This window comes from Echinops telfairi, unplaced genomic scaffold (genome assembly GCF_000313985.2).
Source record: "Echinops telfairi isolate 266 unplaced genomic scaffold, ASM31398v2 ScPeMD7_4;HRSCAF=17, whole genome shotgun sequence".
NCBI classification, from domain to species: Eukaryota; Metazoa; Chordata; class Mammalia; order Afrosoricida; family Tenrecidae; genus Echinops; species Echinops telfairi.
Window position 1 is genome coordinate 15,312,750 of NW_022103900.1, and position 15,531 is coordinate 15,328,280.

Genomic DNA, 15,531 nt, shown 5'->3' on the forward strand with positions numbered 1-15,531 from the left:
CGTCCAGGCGGCCACCAGTCGGACGAAGGAACACTCAGCATCGTGAACTACAAGAGCAGTGCAAATTCAAACCGCGATGAGCTACCACCTCACACCAGCACTGATAGCAGAACTTTAAAATATAGACACACACAAAATAACAGAAAATAAGAAATGCTGGAGAGGCTGTGGGAGCGTTTGAAATGACCAGACACCATTGATGGGGTTGCAGAATTCACAGCCGCTGTGGGACCCCCTGGTGGCACAGCGGGTTATGCATTAGGCTGCTAATTGCAAAGTCAACCCTTAGAAACACCCAACCACTGCATGAGAGAGAGATGAGGCTTTCTACTCCCATAAAGAGTCCAGTCTCCGAAAACCACCAGGGCAGTCCTATCTTGTCCCATAGCGGGACTTTGAGTCAGAATCTATCAATGGCAGTATGTTTCAGCATGGTGCTTCCTTAGTAGAAACGCCATAAAACCCGGCAAGTTCTCTACTCTATTTATGAGTGTACCCCCCCAAAATGAAGACTGAGACACAAACAGATATGGGCATACCCGTGTTTGTCACAGTGCAACCGGAATAGCAAAATGTCAGCAATGACCAAAATGCCCGTCTGTGGACGAATGGAGAAAGAAATTGGTGCGTGCAGACAGCGGGACACCAGGAATCCCTGAAAACAACGATGGGACTGGCAGACGCCGCATGACATGGACACATCTGTAAGCCCAGCTGTGCGAGCCTCGCTCATAAAAACAAAGGTTGCCTTCATCTGGACCACTATTATAAAAGACAAGGACAAGGAAAACCGTCTCACACCAAAAGAAGCAAACGTTGAAGATGACAGAGAGGCCAGGCGGAAGAGGAAGAGAAAGTGGGGGAACACACAGGGAGAGGGAAAAACACAAATCCATCGAAGCGCTGTTGCTAGCTACCAGGGAGTTGCAACTGGTATGCTATGGAACAGAACTGTACTTCCTACGGCTTTTCTTAGCTGCGGCCTTAACTGACCCCACTTGACTGTCAGTCTGTCCTACTGTGGCGGCTTGCATCTGGCTGTGATTCTAGAAGCTTGATACCATTGGTATTTCAGATACCAGCAGGGTCATTTATAGTCAGCAAGGTTCCGTAGAGTTTCCTGGCTAAGAACAACTAGAAAGAAAAACAAATCAGTCCACGTCTTAGAGATTTTCAATGTTAGTAAGTGCCCTGAAGTTCCGTTCCGATTCAGAGCGACCCTGTACACAAGAGAATGAAACACTGCGTGGTCCTGCACCCTCCTCGCCATTGTTACGTTGGAGCCCATTGTGGCAGCACCGTATCAATCCATCTCATTCAGGGCCTTCCTCCTTTTCAATCCCCTTCTAGTTCACCAGGCATGATGTTCTATTTCAGGGAGAACAGGTCCAAAATGAATGAGCTGAAGTTTCACCAGCCTTGTTTCCAAGGAACATTCTGACTAGATGTATTTCTTCCCACACAGATTTCATTTTTCTCTTGTAAGTCCATGGTACCGTCAATATTTTCCACCAGCACTCTAATTCAAATGCACCCCTTCTCCTTTAATCTTCTTTATGCACTGTCCAACTTTCACATGCATGTGCGGTGATTGCCAATGTCATGGTGGAGGTCAGGTGCACCTTAGTCCTTGTTTCTCAGCAATGTGCAGCAGATTTACCCTGCGCAATGCATTTTTTTAACTTTATTTTGTTTAGCATGAATTTGATTAGCATGAATTTCTGGCAGCAAGATGAAATCCTGGATCACTGCGATCTCTTCTCCATGTATCATGCACCAATTGTGAGGCTTTTGATTCTCTTTACATTGAGGTCTAATCACTGATGGGATTAAGATCATTTAACCACTGGTTCGCTGCCCTAATAATGGTCTTAAGTATTTTTTAAAAAGTGATATGCTGAAAGGCAGTTTATTATTTCATGCAGTTAATACTTAAGTCAGAACAATAAAAGAGATACAAAAAATTAGATTATATTATAAGAAAGTGTGCAAAACATTAATGAAAAATAATAATAAATAATACCTGCCCAGCTGCCCACCATAGAAAAGACCATGATTACAAGTGCCGTTTTAACAATGGGTTAGTTGGCAACAACGAAACGTAAGGTATCAGTTCTGCTGACCTAGTGCAAACTGACTGACTCCCACCCTCGGCTGCAATCTCTGCTGAAGGCTGCAATCCTTGATCTCCTCCAGCACGTGGCTCCAGTCCTTCTCAATCGTAGCATGCATGCTGTGTCCTCTGCACATCGCAGGCTGTTAATAAGCCTTCTTTCGATCCTGATGCTCATTCTTCCTTGAGTAGTCCAGCTTCTGTTACTATTTGCTTAGCACAAAGATTGAAGAAGTACGAAGAGAAGATCCAACACTGACACCCACTTTCCTGACTGTACACTGTGCACTCGTCCCTTGTTCTATTCAAACGATTGCTTCTTGGTTCCACGTGAGCACAAGGAAGTATTCCGGATGTCCCATTCTTTGTAATGCTATCCATAGTTTGTTATGATCCTCGCAGTCAAGTGCTTTTGCTTAGAAAATAAAGCACAAGTAGACATTTTGCTGGTATTCTTCTTCTTTGAGCCAACACCCATGTGACATCAGCAAGGCTATCCCTTGTTCCATGTCCTCTTTTGAGTCCGGCTTGAATTTCTGGCAGCTCCCTGTGAATTCACTGCTGCAGCTACTGTTGATTCATCTTCAGTGATATTTGAGTGGCATGTGATAGTAATGATATTGTTCTATACTTTGTGCATTCTGTTGGGTCACGTTTTGGGGGGGTTGGTACAAATACGGATCACTTCTAGTCAGTTGGCCTGGTCGCTGCCTTCCAAATTTCCTTTCCTTTTTTTTTTTTTGCCTTCCAAATTTCTTGATATAGATGTGGGAGCTTACAGTGCTTCATCAGCTGGTTGAAACATTTTAATTGGTATTCCACCTATTACTGGAGCTTTGTTTCTTGCTAATGCCTTAAGTATAGGTATAAGAGCATTGGTGGTGTAGTGGTTACACGTTGGGCTATTAACTGCAAGGTCAGCAGTTCAAAACCACCAGTCAGCACAGCGGGAGAAAGAAGGGACCTTCCACTCCTGTAGAGAGTTATAATTGGAAACTCTACTCTGTCCTATAGGGTTGCTTTGAGTCAGAATTCACTCAGTTGTAGTGAGTGTAGTGTAATGTGGACGTTTTCCTCCAGTACCATCAGGTCTTGATCAAATGCTGCCCTTTGAAATGGTGGAATGTTGACTTTTCAGTACAGTGATTCTGTATCTTCCACCCTCTTTTGACATTTCTTGCATCATCCAATAGTCTGCTCATAGACTTTTTAAAATTAAAAGATCATTTTGGGGCTCTTACAGCTCTTATTACCATCCATATATCAATGGCACCAGGCATGTTTGTACATAGGTTGCCATCCCTCTTTTCCAGATAATTACTTTCTATTCAGCCCTTGGTATCAGCTCCTCTTTTTCCCTCCCCCACCTGATCCTTGTGACCCCTTGATAGATTATAAATTATTATTATTTTCATATCTCACACCAACCACTGCTTTTAATATTGCAGCTGAATGCTCCAATTTTTACCTTTACTATTTTTTCAGCTTGAGATATGCTGAACGTACCCTTCCTTTTCGGTTTGCTAACTCCGAGTCTCCGCACATTTCTTCAGCATGCTTTATTGTGTCTTCTCTCCCCGCCATTTGAGGTGGGTTTCTTGCTCAGCTGGAGAAGATGCCCGAGGGACGAGCCTCTGGGCACCACGTGAACAGCAGCCTGCAGTGAGGTGACTGCAGAAGTGGGCTCCAACACACCAGCTACTGTGAGGAGGGCAGAGGCTCAGGCAGTGTGCGGCTGTGGAGCGAGCGCTGACTGGATGGCACCCAACAGCAAATCTCCAGGGAAGACACAGACTGCCAGGCCTTTCTTCAGCAGCACCCCTGGGTGGCTTCACACGGCCAAACTTTCCATTAATAACTGATCAGAAAAAAACAAACAAACCACCCTCCAGATTCCTTACCCCTCTGATCTAATTATCTAATTATTGGTCTGAGTGGCTGCAAAGGGAGGAAGAGTAAAACCGAAGTGTACTTAGAGTTAAAAATGATAATAATTTTAAAACTCAAAAATTAAGAGGAGCCCTAATGGCACTGTGGTGAAAAGGTTGAGGTGCTAACCAGAAGTTCAAATCCCCCAACCAGCTGTGTGGGAGCGAGTTCTCTGGAAACCCCCCTTCCTGAAGACCTCGCTTGCCCTGGCCATGCTGCCTTATCAGAGCCTGATGAGCGGGGACTGGTGAGTTCTCCCGCTTGGGAATGGCATCTTAGGAGAAGCAACAGATGGAGAGCAGGCATCATTTAGAACCACGTCCTGACTCACCTCGCTGTGACACAGGAGGGAGCCCTTCCAAGCGCTCCCAGGACAGGGCTGGCATCAGCGATGCCAGGCCCTAAAGCTGTGTTGCTGAAGCCATAGGAAAGGAGAAGTTACCAGCCAGCAAACAATTCCTTCCTTTTCTCCGCCAGGTGATTGCTCATGAAGGTCCCTGGACCAAAGGACCTAAGGAGCCACCTGTCTGTGTGGGACTTTGCTTTCTGATTATTGCTAACAGAGAAAATCAATTGCTCCTGGAAGCGTGCTAGAATCTCTGGACACAAGATGCTCCACAAATGGAAGACATTTTATAAATGTTATTATTATTACTCGAGACTTGACTCCGTCATGAGATAAATCACAGCCCCAGAAGAATGCAACAAGGGACACCAGGTTTCCCCGGGGGCAACTCCGATCAGTTCATTTCCCATCGGCGCACAGGAGGCAGCATAGCGGCCAGAGCTCCCGCTTCGGTGATTGGGAGCCTGTTCTCACTGAGTAGTTAAAGACAGGCGCACAGGCCGGCCCCAGGTTGGGAACATCTGACTCACAGCAACTCGTCCTTGCCCTTGATCATCACATAAGTTTGCCTTTCCTTTGAAAGAACTGAGTCAACACCTACTCACAACAAATTCTTCATCAAAATCACCCCATGCTGCACATACAGCTTTGAAATAAAAGGCCTTTCCTGCACTAACCCCAAATCCAAACAAAACCCACTGCCACTGAGTGGATTCCAATGAATCAGAAATCTATTTAGGGTTGCCAAGGCTCTAAATTTTTATAGGAGTTTCTAACCTCATCTTTCTCCTGTGGGCTGGCTCGTGGGCTTGAACCACCAACCTTGCAGTTAGCAGTCCAACACTACGCCCCTGCGCAGACTTACTTATACATTTGGCTTAAAGACACACACAGGAACAAATTTTGTTTGCAACCTAGGAACTGCCGTCAAAGGCAATTATGGACACCAGGCGGAACCTCACACTTAACATTACTCCATTATAGTAAACAGAGAGTGATTTCTTCTTTTTGTTTACAGAACTACGCAAAACTCATTCCTGGAGCTACGGTGGGGCTGCTCCAGAAGGACTCGGGAAACATTCTCCAGCTGATCATCTCGGCCTATGAGGTACGATATTTGACCGTCGGCTGCTCTTTGCATTTCTTTGGTATTCAAAATGAAAATTTGTTTCTGGCCGTTCCATTCCGTTCACTTTCATTGTCCAAAGAAAGTCTTTCTGCACTAAGGCAGCCCCGATATAAACCCGGTGCCCTTGATGGGAAGATAATCTCCTTGAAAGGTGGAAGAATGGGTAGAAAAGTTCATAAACCCGATTATAAAGTTTGAGTGGTTTTTATAATACGAATCAGAAGCAGCACCCACATGTGGGAGACATTTACGTCTACTCAATTGGCCCCATGAGTCACACAATGGAGCTCCTCTTTTCTCTGCCTACGAAAAAGTAAGCTTCACTTGCCAAGAAGGAAGAGAGCTAGGTGGAGAGCACACCCCACCAGTCTAACAAGACGCGATCATAACTCAAGTAAAACATGCAAATCTGTGCTCGGCACCCAAACACCAGAAGTCACCAAGAACACCACTTTTACGCTCTCTTTGGTGAACCCAGGAGCCTTGGTGGCATAAAGCTTAATGTATCAGGTTGCAACTCACAAGGTCAGCAGTTCAAACCCAGCAGCCAGCTCTAAAGGAGAAAGAGAAAGCTTTCTGTTTCCATAAAGATTTGCATAACCTTGGAAATCCTAGGGAGCTGTCCTAATCTGCCCTATAGGACCACCATGAGTCCGACTTTGGTTTGGTTTTAGTGAACCAGGGGGAGTTTTCATTAGTTTTATAAGTATGCATACAATTCTTTGTCCCAGTTTTTAAATTAATAGATACAGACCGAATTCCTTATTTAAAATATGATATGCACCTACAAGGCTTCTATAATGTCCTCTTTTTTTGAAGACATAGTCTTTATTATCATTTTATTTCTCCAATTTAAATTTTAATAGAGAGTCAACCTTCAATCTAACTAGGTAAAAATAGAAGTAAAATTCCTTTTACATTCTTTATGTACCATATCATTGTAACTTTTTATTATTAAAAGATGATTTTATTGGGGGCTGTTACAGCTCTTATAATAATGCAAACATCAATTGTATCAAGCTTATTTGTACATATGTTGCCATCATTATTTTCTAGAAACATTTACTTTCCATTGAGCCCTTAGATCAGCTCCTCCTTTTCCTCCCCTCCCCACTACCCTCATGACCTGTTGGTAAATTATAAATTATTATTATTTTCATATCTTACACTGACCGCTGTCTTCTTTCCCCCATGGTTTCTGGAGTGGGGTAGTCATGTGTCAATCCTCTCCCCACCTTCCCCAACGTCCTCTTCCTTTGTCCTCATTTCATTACTTAATTAATCAGCAAGCAATGGCCACTTGCCTACTCTTTTTTGTTTGGGTTTCTAAATATCATCCCATTCTTCGACCTTGACCGCCAAAGGGGGAACACTCTATAAAAACAAAGGAGATACTCTAAATTAGGACAGGAACCAAAAAAGGAGAATTGTATAAGTTGTAAACGGCTAATACTTGTGCACTCACTGCCATCCAGTCAGTTCTGAGTCACAACGACCCACTGTGGGTTTCTGAGACTGTAACTGTTTATGGGACTAGAAAGCCCCGCCTTTCTCCATGAGAGTGGCTGGTGGTTTTGAACTGCCGACCAGGTGGATTGCAGCCCAACTAGTAACCACTGCAACACCAGGGATAACCAATGAGTAAGTTGTCCTTTTTTTTATGTTTTAAAATTACAAATAAATGATCCATATGCTGTATATGCTAATATTATATGCTGAGCCAGTGTTGTTGTTTTAACTAAATGACATATCAGAATCACTTGGGAAGCTCTGTAAAAATAAGCATATCCATTGGGCCTGGACTTGACTCAAGGACTCCCTCAACACAAGAACACTTTGTTCTAACAATCCAGTGTTCTGTGATGTTCACCTTCCCAACACAGTCACTGAAGACAAAATGCTTGCATAAGTAAATACGGTGAAGAAAGCTAATGGTGCCAGGTTATCAAAAGATATCGCATCTGGTGTGGTAGTTACATAATCTGGTGTAACACATCTGAGGTCTTAAAGGCTTGAAGATAAGCAATCAGCCATCTAGCTGAGAAGCAACAAAGACCACATGAAAGAAGCACACCAGCCTGTGTGATCATGAGGTGTCAATGGGATCAGGTATCAGGCATCAAAGACACAGAACAAAAATCATACCAATGTGAATGAGGGAGGCAGGCATGGAGTGGAGACCAAAAGCCATCCATCTGTAGACAATTGGACATCCCCTCACAGAAGGGTCACAAGGAAGAGACGAGCCATTCCCGGGGGCAGTATAGCACTGATGAAACATACAACTTTCCTCTAGCTCTTTGATGTTTCTTTCCCCCGCCCCCGCACTATCATGGCCGCAAATCCGGCTAGACCAGAACATGTACACTGCTACAAATAAGAGTTCACAACACAGGGAATCCAGGACAGATAAAACCTCAGGACCAATAATGAGAATAGAGATACCAGGAGGGGAAGGGGAAGGTGGGGGGAGAAAGGGGGAATTGATCACAATGATCTACATATAACACTCCCCCCACCCCCAGAGGGATGAACAACAGAAAAGTGGGTGAAGGGAGACAGCAAATGATGTAAGATATGAAAATATAATTTATCAAGGGTTCGTGGGGGAGGGGGGAAGGGAAATGAGGAGCTGATATCAAGGGCTCAAGTAGAAAGAAAATGCTTTGAAAATGATGATGACAACATATATATAAATATGCTTGACGCAATGGATGTATGTATAGATTGTGACAAGAGCTGTAAGAGCCCCCAATAAAATGATTTAATAATAATAAAAAATAAGCATGTCCAAAGTCCTCTTACAGGTATTTCTGAGAGCCCCTTGAAGAGAAGGATGAGTGATGTATTTTGTTCTATAATCCTTGATGCTTTTGTTATCACCCCAATAATTTTTAGTCGCTTAAAGAGGAAAAAAAGCGAAGACTTCTTTCTCAAAATCTTCCTTTCATCAAAAAGTAAAATACAGATCTGTCCACTGACATTTTAGGAGGATGGAGTTTGGGGTTTTCTTTTTTTACTGATACTCCCAGAAATGTCTTTGCTCACATAAAAAATGAATCACCACATTACCTCATGCTTGAAATTTTTCCAGACTTGAAGCTGGTGTCAGCAAAACACTATAAAAACATTGCTCCTTCTCTTGCAGTAATTAAAGTTTAATCTGTGGAATCAAATAAAGTCACACAGCAGTCATTTACTGAATTAGAAAGGACTCTCTCTCCTTTAACCCACCACTCTCAAAAGTGTTAACATCTTCCAAAGAATTCAGCAAATAGAAAACAGTGAACTGTTTAAACAGTAACAACAACAACTTTCCTCTTGCATCTGACCAATGCAGGCCACGCCCTTGCCTGCCTTGCAGGAGGTTAAGCCTAGTTTATGGCCCCAAGTTACTCATATAACTAAGAGTAGTTAAAAACAAGGTAGTAAACAATTGAAATGAGTTGCTTCTCTGTTTTACTGTTTCAAGAATACTAAGAAGTCGTGTTACTCTTATACCTCTTACACTATGCAATCTTGCACTGGAGTTTTTATGGAAACTTTATGATTTCATGCTGTACGGCATATAGTCACTATGAGTTGACAGCTAACGACGACCACAAATGTGATTCACAAGTGAAGCACACCAAGGATCGTTGCCCCAGTGAAAATCATTTGCCTATTGTTATTTTGAAATGTATTCCATAAAGGCCTTGTAATATGGAGCGCCCGGGACTCACAGTCCTTCCATTCTGTGAAAGAAAGAGAAAGGAAGCAAAGAGAGAAGAAGGGTAAGAGGAAGGAAGGAGGGGATGGAGGGAGGAAAGAAGAAGAAAGGGCATGAAGGGAGAAAGGTAGGAAGAACACAATTCTATAAAGATAAAAGATAAGATGCGTCTAACTCACTTCTGCTGGGCCAGAGGCAGGCTGTTTGTGTTTGTAATTCATAGTTGTGATCTCCAGTTCAGATTTTGCATAGCCATATTGATCGGAAGCAAAACCAAGGTAAATACCGGGTTTGGAATCAGCTGACCATCAGTGGTCATGTCCTTCCTTTCCTACCCATGTAATACAAGCTACTGACATATCATTGATTCCGTAGGCAAGCTCCTCTGTGGATGTTGACACTGCAAGAGGGAAAGGCCTGGGTTCGTTTGGTTTTGCCTGCTGTAGAAGAGATGCTGGTAAATGAATGTATGAAATGGTGGCATAGCGCAACGTTCATGAAAATGTTCCAGGATCTTGCAATTCCACTTTTCCACAAACTGTTTGAAACCCCCTTGTAAAAGAAAACATTTATGTTCTTTCTCTGGGAAATTTACATTAAAATATTCCTGCTGAGTGAACCCTGAGCAGGAATATTTTAATGTAAATTTCCCAGAGAAAGAACATAAACTCAGGGTTCCGTATAGCAATAATGAAACTCACAACTTTCCTCTAGCTCTTAAATGCTTCCTCCCCACAACTACCATGACCCCAATTCTGCCTTGCAAACCTGGTTAGACCAGAGGATGCACAGCGGTACAGATGGAAACTGGAAACACAGGGAATCTAGGACAGATGAACTCCTCAGGACCAGCGGTGAGAGTGGCGATACCTGGAGGGAAGTGGGGAGTAGAGTAGAAAGGGGGAATCGGTCAGAAGGATCTACATATAACCTCCTCTCTGGGGGATGGGCAACAGAAGGGTGGGTGAAGGGAGACGCCAGGCAGTGTAAGATAAGATATAATAATAATTTATAAATTATTAAGGGTTTATGAGGGAGGGGGGAGCGGCGAGGGAGGAGGAGGGGAAAAAGGAAAATGAAGAGCTAATTCCAGGAACCCAAGCGGAAAGCGAATTTTGAGAATGATGAGGGCTACAAATGTATAGGTGTGCTTTACACAATTGATGTATGTATGGATTGTGATGAGTTGTATGAGCCCCAATAAAATGATTTTTTAAAAGAATTTTAAAAAAGCATTGGGCAAAAACCTCAGAAATAAAATAGAAATAAAAACTTTTGTCTAAAATGGCAAACTTCTGGATAAATAAACACCCAAAACTATCCCCCAAAAAAATATTCCTGCGGACTTTTTCAGTATGACATTCCGGAGACTTCTTTGTGGTGATTGTGGTCAAACCAGATCACCCTCTAGTCCTCATTACGGCTGCTGTATTACACACTTCCACGACATTAGTTTCCTAATTTCTCCTTAGCTCCTGATGCACTGTCGCTCTTCAACGCTGTTGTGATGTGCCAGAGTCCCTTCCAACCCATACTTCGGCCCTCATTCTTGATGGCCTCGGGGTGGGTAGGTAGGTGGGTGGATGGATGCATACGGGATTGATGGAGAGATAGAAGAGCAATTCCAAAAAAATTTCCCTTCACCATGGAGTCGGGGGAGATGTGAGTTGGCAATTCAGGAGAGAGCTCTGAACCCTCCCAGCATCTTCTGGATTGAGCGTTCTCTTTATTGATGGTAATTCCATCCTACTTGTTAGCTCAATCCAAATTGCGTGGAAAGATCCTGGACTCCTTTTTCTTACACGGTGCATTTAATTCTTTTAAAAGAATCCTATTGACTCTACCTTGAAAATGATTTAGAATTTTTTTAATCCAAACTCCCTAGACCTACGGTCTCCATCTTGGCCAGAGTCAGTGTCTTCTCTCACAGGAATAATAGCAATAGGCTCCTAACCGCTCGCGCCGCCTCCCACCCTGAGTTTCCTACATTCTGCTCTCAACACGGTAGCTGGAATTTTTCCTTCAAAAACATGAGGTGATGGACAACAGAAAAGTGGGCGAAGGGAGATGTCAGACAGTGCAAGAAATGACAAAATAATAATTTATAAATTATCAAGGGTTCATGAGGGAGCGGGGAGCGGGGAAGGAGGGCAAAAATGAGGAGCTGATGCCAGGGGCTTAAGTGGAGACCAAATGTTTTGAGAATGATGAGGGTAATGAATTTACAAATGTGCTTTACACAATTGATGTATGTATGGATTGTGATAAGAGTTGTATGAGCCCCTAATAAAATGATTAAAAAAAACCAAAAACATGAGGCAAGATCATAGCACACCTCTAAATAAAACCTCCTCCGTGTTTTCCCATTTTACTTAGAGGCAAAGCGGGGTCCTGTCTCTCCCATTACACCTCCAACCTCACACCCTATGGCTCTCCTCTCACTGGAAATCTGCCTGTTCTGTGCCCAGACCACTCAAGGCCTATTCCCAGTTAAGGCCTTCACTTTGAGTCTACCCTCTTCCTGAAACATTCTTTCCAATCACAGCTGGCTCACTCCTCAAGACCGCCAAAGCTCTTCATGGGTCAGGTTCTCAATGAATCCCACCAGTCACTCTATTTAAAGTTGTGTCCCGCACGCGCTCTCCTAATGCTGTAACTCAATATTGCACATACTTCTCTTATGGAGCATGCTGTTTGTTTTCCTTTGCCCCACACTGAAATATGAACTGCAAGAGGTCGGGTATTTTTATCTTTGCAATTTCCCATGTCCTTAGCAGAGTACCTGGTATGCATTGTACACTCCATTTCTGAACGAATGAATGAACATACTCTGTTTTCAGGCGCTCTTGGGTTGACTGACTCGAAGTGACTCTCTACAACAGAACAACACACTGTCGGGTCCTGGGGCCTCATCAAAAGTGTGCCCATGTTTAAGGCTCATGTTGCAGTCACTGTGCCAGTCTATCTCCGGGATGACCCGCTACTGGTTGAAATGAAGGAGGCTTAACGAGTAACTTTAATGCTAACTTGGCGAAATTGGGAATCACAAAGTGAGATGGGACACGTCAGGCTCCCATGAAGAACACAGTCTGAAGAGCCGTCCTTAATCGGCAGACCACGTGAGCGCCCGCCAATGGAGGCGAGCAAAACCACAGGACGGAGCAGCAGCACGGGATGTGCGGTTAGCAGCTCTGACGGGGGAGGGAGGCAGGGCCATCCACCTTCCTCTGGACTTGGTTAAAGTTACCTGAAGGAAAAGTGGAGATGGAATATGTTTGTTAAAGGCCAACAGGAAAGGGCTATATGGACTCAACTCCTTTTGAGTGAATGGCAGAAATCTCATTCAGAGTGTTTTAAAATTTGTGGTTACGTATTTTTTTATTCTAAATGCTAATCATTTGGTTTCTCCCCCAAATACAGACTTTAATTTTGTACATGAATAAATAACAGAGAAAGTTTGAATCACATTATTGTCTTTGCCCAAACATTTCTCCCTTCCTTGGCATTCTTCCTCCTAGGCAACCTTAGCTCCATCTTCAGTTCTCCCCTTTCCCACGTGCTAACATCTGGCCTGTCTCCCTTCAAAATCTGTCATTCCACAATGATGCCCTTTTCTCCGCTCCCACAGCTATCCCGCAGCCCATATCCCCAGGCCTTGAGTTGAGATGAATATAGCCTCCCAGCTCTCTTCAGTCCTCTGGAAGCCTGCCTTACACAGCCTGACACCACGCTCCTTCTTTTCAGTAGATTGGATCCCTGCCTAAAAACGCCACAGGCTCTAGTCCCTAACACCGACTCTCAACTTATCTCCTCAAACATCAGGGGTCACACCACCTGGCGCCCTCCAGGACAGTGGACGTGCAGGTTTGGCTTGAGCCCCACTGGACTCCTGACTGGATCAGTACCATATGCCCATTCCGGGCCCCGGGCTTTCTCTCCTCTGGTTTCTCTCGTCTGCCTGCAGGACTGCTGTCATCCGCTCCACACATCGAAGGCCATCTCAGCCTCTAAGGACAGGCTTTTCTTGCAACCCTACTTTCACTGACCTCTGCCTTCATTGTGTGTTAACTGCTTCACCTAGTTCCAGCTAAGGTTTTATAGTACGATGGTGAGCTCTGGTAGTAGGCTCCAGACCCTCTATGTTCCCCATAGTCCGGACTCTGTACTAAAAGCATGATGTTATTGTTGTTGTTAGTTGTGTGGCGCTGATTCTGATCCGTGGAAAGCCGACGTGTACAGATTAGAACAGACTAGAGGAGCTTTGATGAGTAAATCTCCAGCCTGTCTGCCAAGGGATCTCCGAATGGCTTCAAGACGTCAACTCGTCAGCTGACATTTGAGCACTTAACCATCTGGGCCACATGGAACTCCTAAATGCATGACAGGAATTCGATCAATTCCATATCGATTTTAAGGCACAGTTTCCCCTCACATTTTAATCTAAAATCGGGATTCATCTCATCCTCAACACCGCCGTACAATCCCCGGCAGCAGGCAACAATGGTGATCCAGGTTCATCGCCTGTGCATGTACGGACTTGGCCCATATGCGCATATTGTGGTTACTTCCATCAGCTCAGTGTCTTCGTAGCACTGTCAGTGTTGAGTTTAATTTCCGTTTTAAAATATCTTCAAAAAGTTTGAGCTATGATTTGATATCGAAATGAACAGTTATTATGTATGCAGAAATATACCAAAACAGAGCAGCAAGGGGTACATCTGATATCCGTGAAGCAAGTCTTCGTTGTTGGAGGAAACGTCTGCACAGCGAAAACCAGCTGCTTTGTGGGACCTAAGACCTGGGGATGCTGACAAGCAGAGGGGAGCTGTGTTACAGTTCAGAAGGCACAAGCCAAAGAACTGCCTTTGAGATGCCACCAATGCGATTGAGGGCAGACGAACACACCACAACCCTCAGATTGATTAAGTCATTTTCAAAGCAAAGATAGGCCGTTATGACTGATCCATATGTTTCGTTGACTGATCTTGCAGTATTTTGTCACAGTGTAGTAGTCATTTAATAGTGTATCTTACAATCGATGACATCTCAGACTCAACACAATAGCGTATGTGCGTATTCTATTGAGTAGATGGCTTGCCTACTGGCTTGATGGTGTGGTGAATTTCTTTCAGATCCAGTATCATTTTATTCATTTATAGTTGAAGGGCCCTGAGTCACAGTTCCTTCCTCCGGCTGTGTGTGGGGTTCGGTGGCTTGTTTTTTCAGTTCTACTTTCAAGCTTTAGGCACTTGCTAGACCACAGAAATGAAGGGAAGTGCTTACATCCCCTCTACGAAGGCTAGAATCCCCTCTACCGATGTTAAAGGTGTGAGTCTATAATGATTTTATTATAAAACCAAATCCACCTTCTACTAGTTCAAAAATAATATGTTTAATTACGGTGCTTCCACTCAAGGTAGAAAGCTATGGTAAGGATGGACAATTACTAGTGACTACGCGTTCACTTTTAGCAGACTACCAGAACTGTACCCCACATGGTTTCCTGACCTTAGAAAAATATGAAGATTTGTTTGCATCAAATAAAGTAATTCCCCAAAACCTAAATCCTCTGTTTTTATACTCTGCTTTACCTTTTGGCACCACCGTCCTCAGGTGTGGTCACCCCAGAAAACAGAGACGGTGAGGTAAATAATTTGTACTCACATTATTCCTCTGTGAAACAATATCCTAGAAATTCTGCACTTCGTGTCCACGAGTGGCAGCCTGGCGTTTAAAGGGGGAATCCCTTCTTTCAGGAGCGCAACTCGTTACATGTGCTTACGTTTACCTTCTTACTCTCAAGCTTTTGGAGTACAACTTGGTAATTTGCTTTTTAAATATTGTTCTAAAAAGTGGGCAAGCCTCAGTTCTATAGTATCGCTTTCCTGGAATTGTCTTCTTTCACCTTCTAAAATGGAACTCATCCATGTCACCCACTTCTAATACAGTGGCAAAATTATTCTCTCGTGGTGACCTCATCTTTGCACTCTTTCTGTCTTACCTGAAGGAGCTGCGGTCCGAGGTAGAACTGGAAGTTTTGGGAGATACGGAGGGCCTCAACCTGTCATTCACCGCGATCTGCAACAATCGCACCCTCTTCCCACACCAGAAGAAATGCTCTCACATGAAGGTGGGAGACATAGTAAGTAGATGGCTACTATGTTACCTGAAAATATATTCACAGGGGTTAGAGATTATCTTACTGCCCTGAAACCGGACCTCTCCTTTTCAGAATTTCAAAAGGTTTCCTAATAAACGCTCTTCACCAAGTTGACCTCCACCCAGCTTTGCTTCTCCCCAGGTGT

At 43.8% G+C, this 15,531-nt stretch overlaps 1 protein-coding gene across 3 annotated transcripts in view; it reads left to right on the forward strand.

Moving 5' to 3' along the window:
- ITGB6 (integrin subunit beta 6) overlaps window positions 1-15,531 on the forward strand; it is a 103,696-nt gene that overhangs the window by 51,367 nt on the left and 36,798 nt on the right. For all 3 annotated transcript variants that reach the window (XM_004703796.4, XM_045299326.1, XM_004703797.4), the window contains 2 exons: window positions 5,407-5,496; window positions 15,234-15,368. In XM_004703796.4, the coding sequence (XP_004703853.1) occupies window positions 5,407-5,496; window positions 15,234-15,368 (225 nt within the window). The remainder of the gene's footprint in view (window positions 1-5,406; window positions 5,497-15,233; window positions 15,369-15,531) is intronic.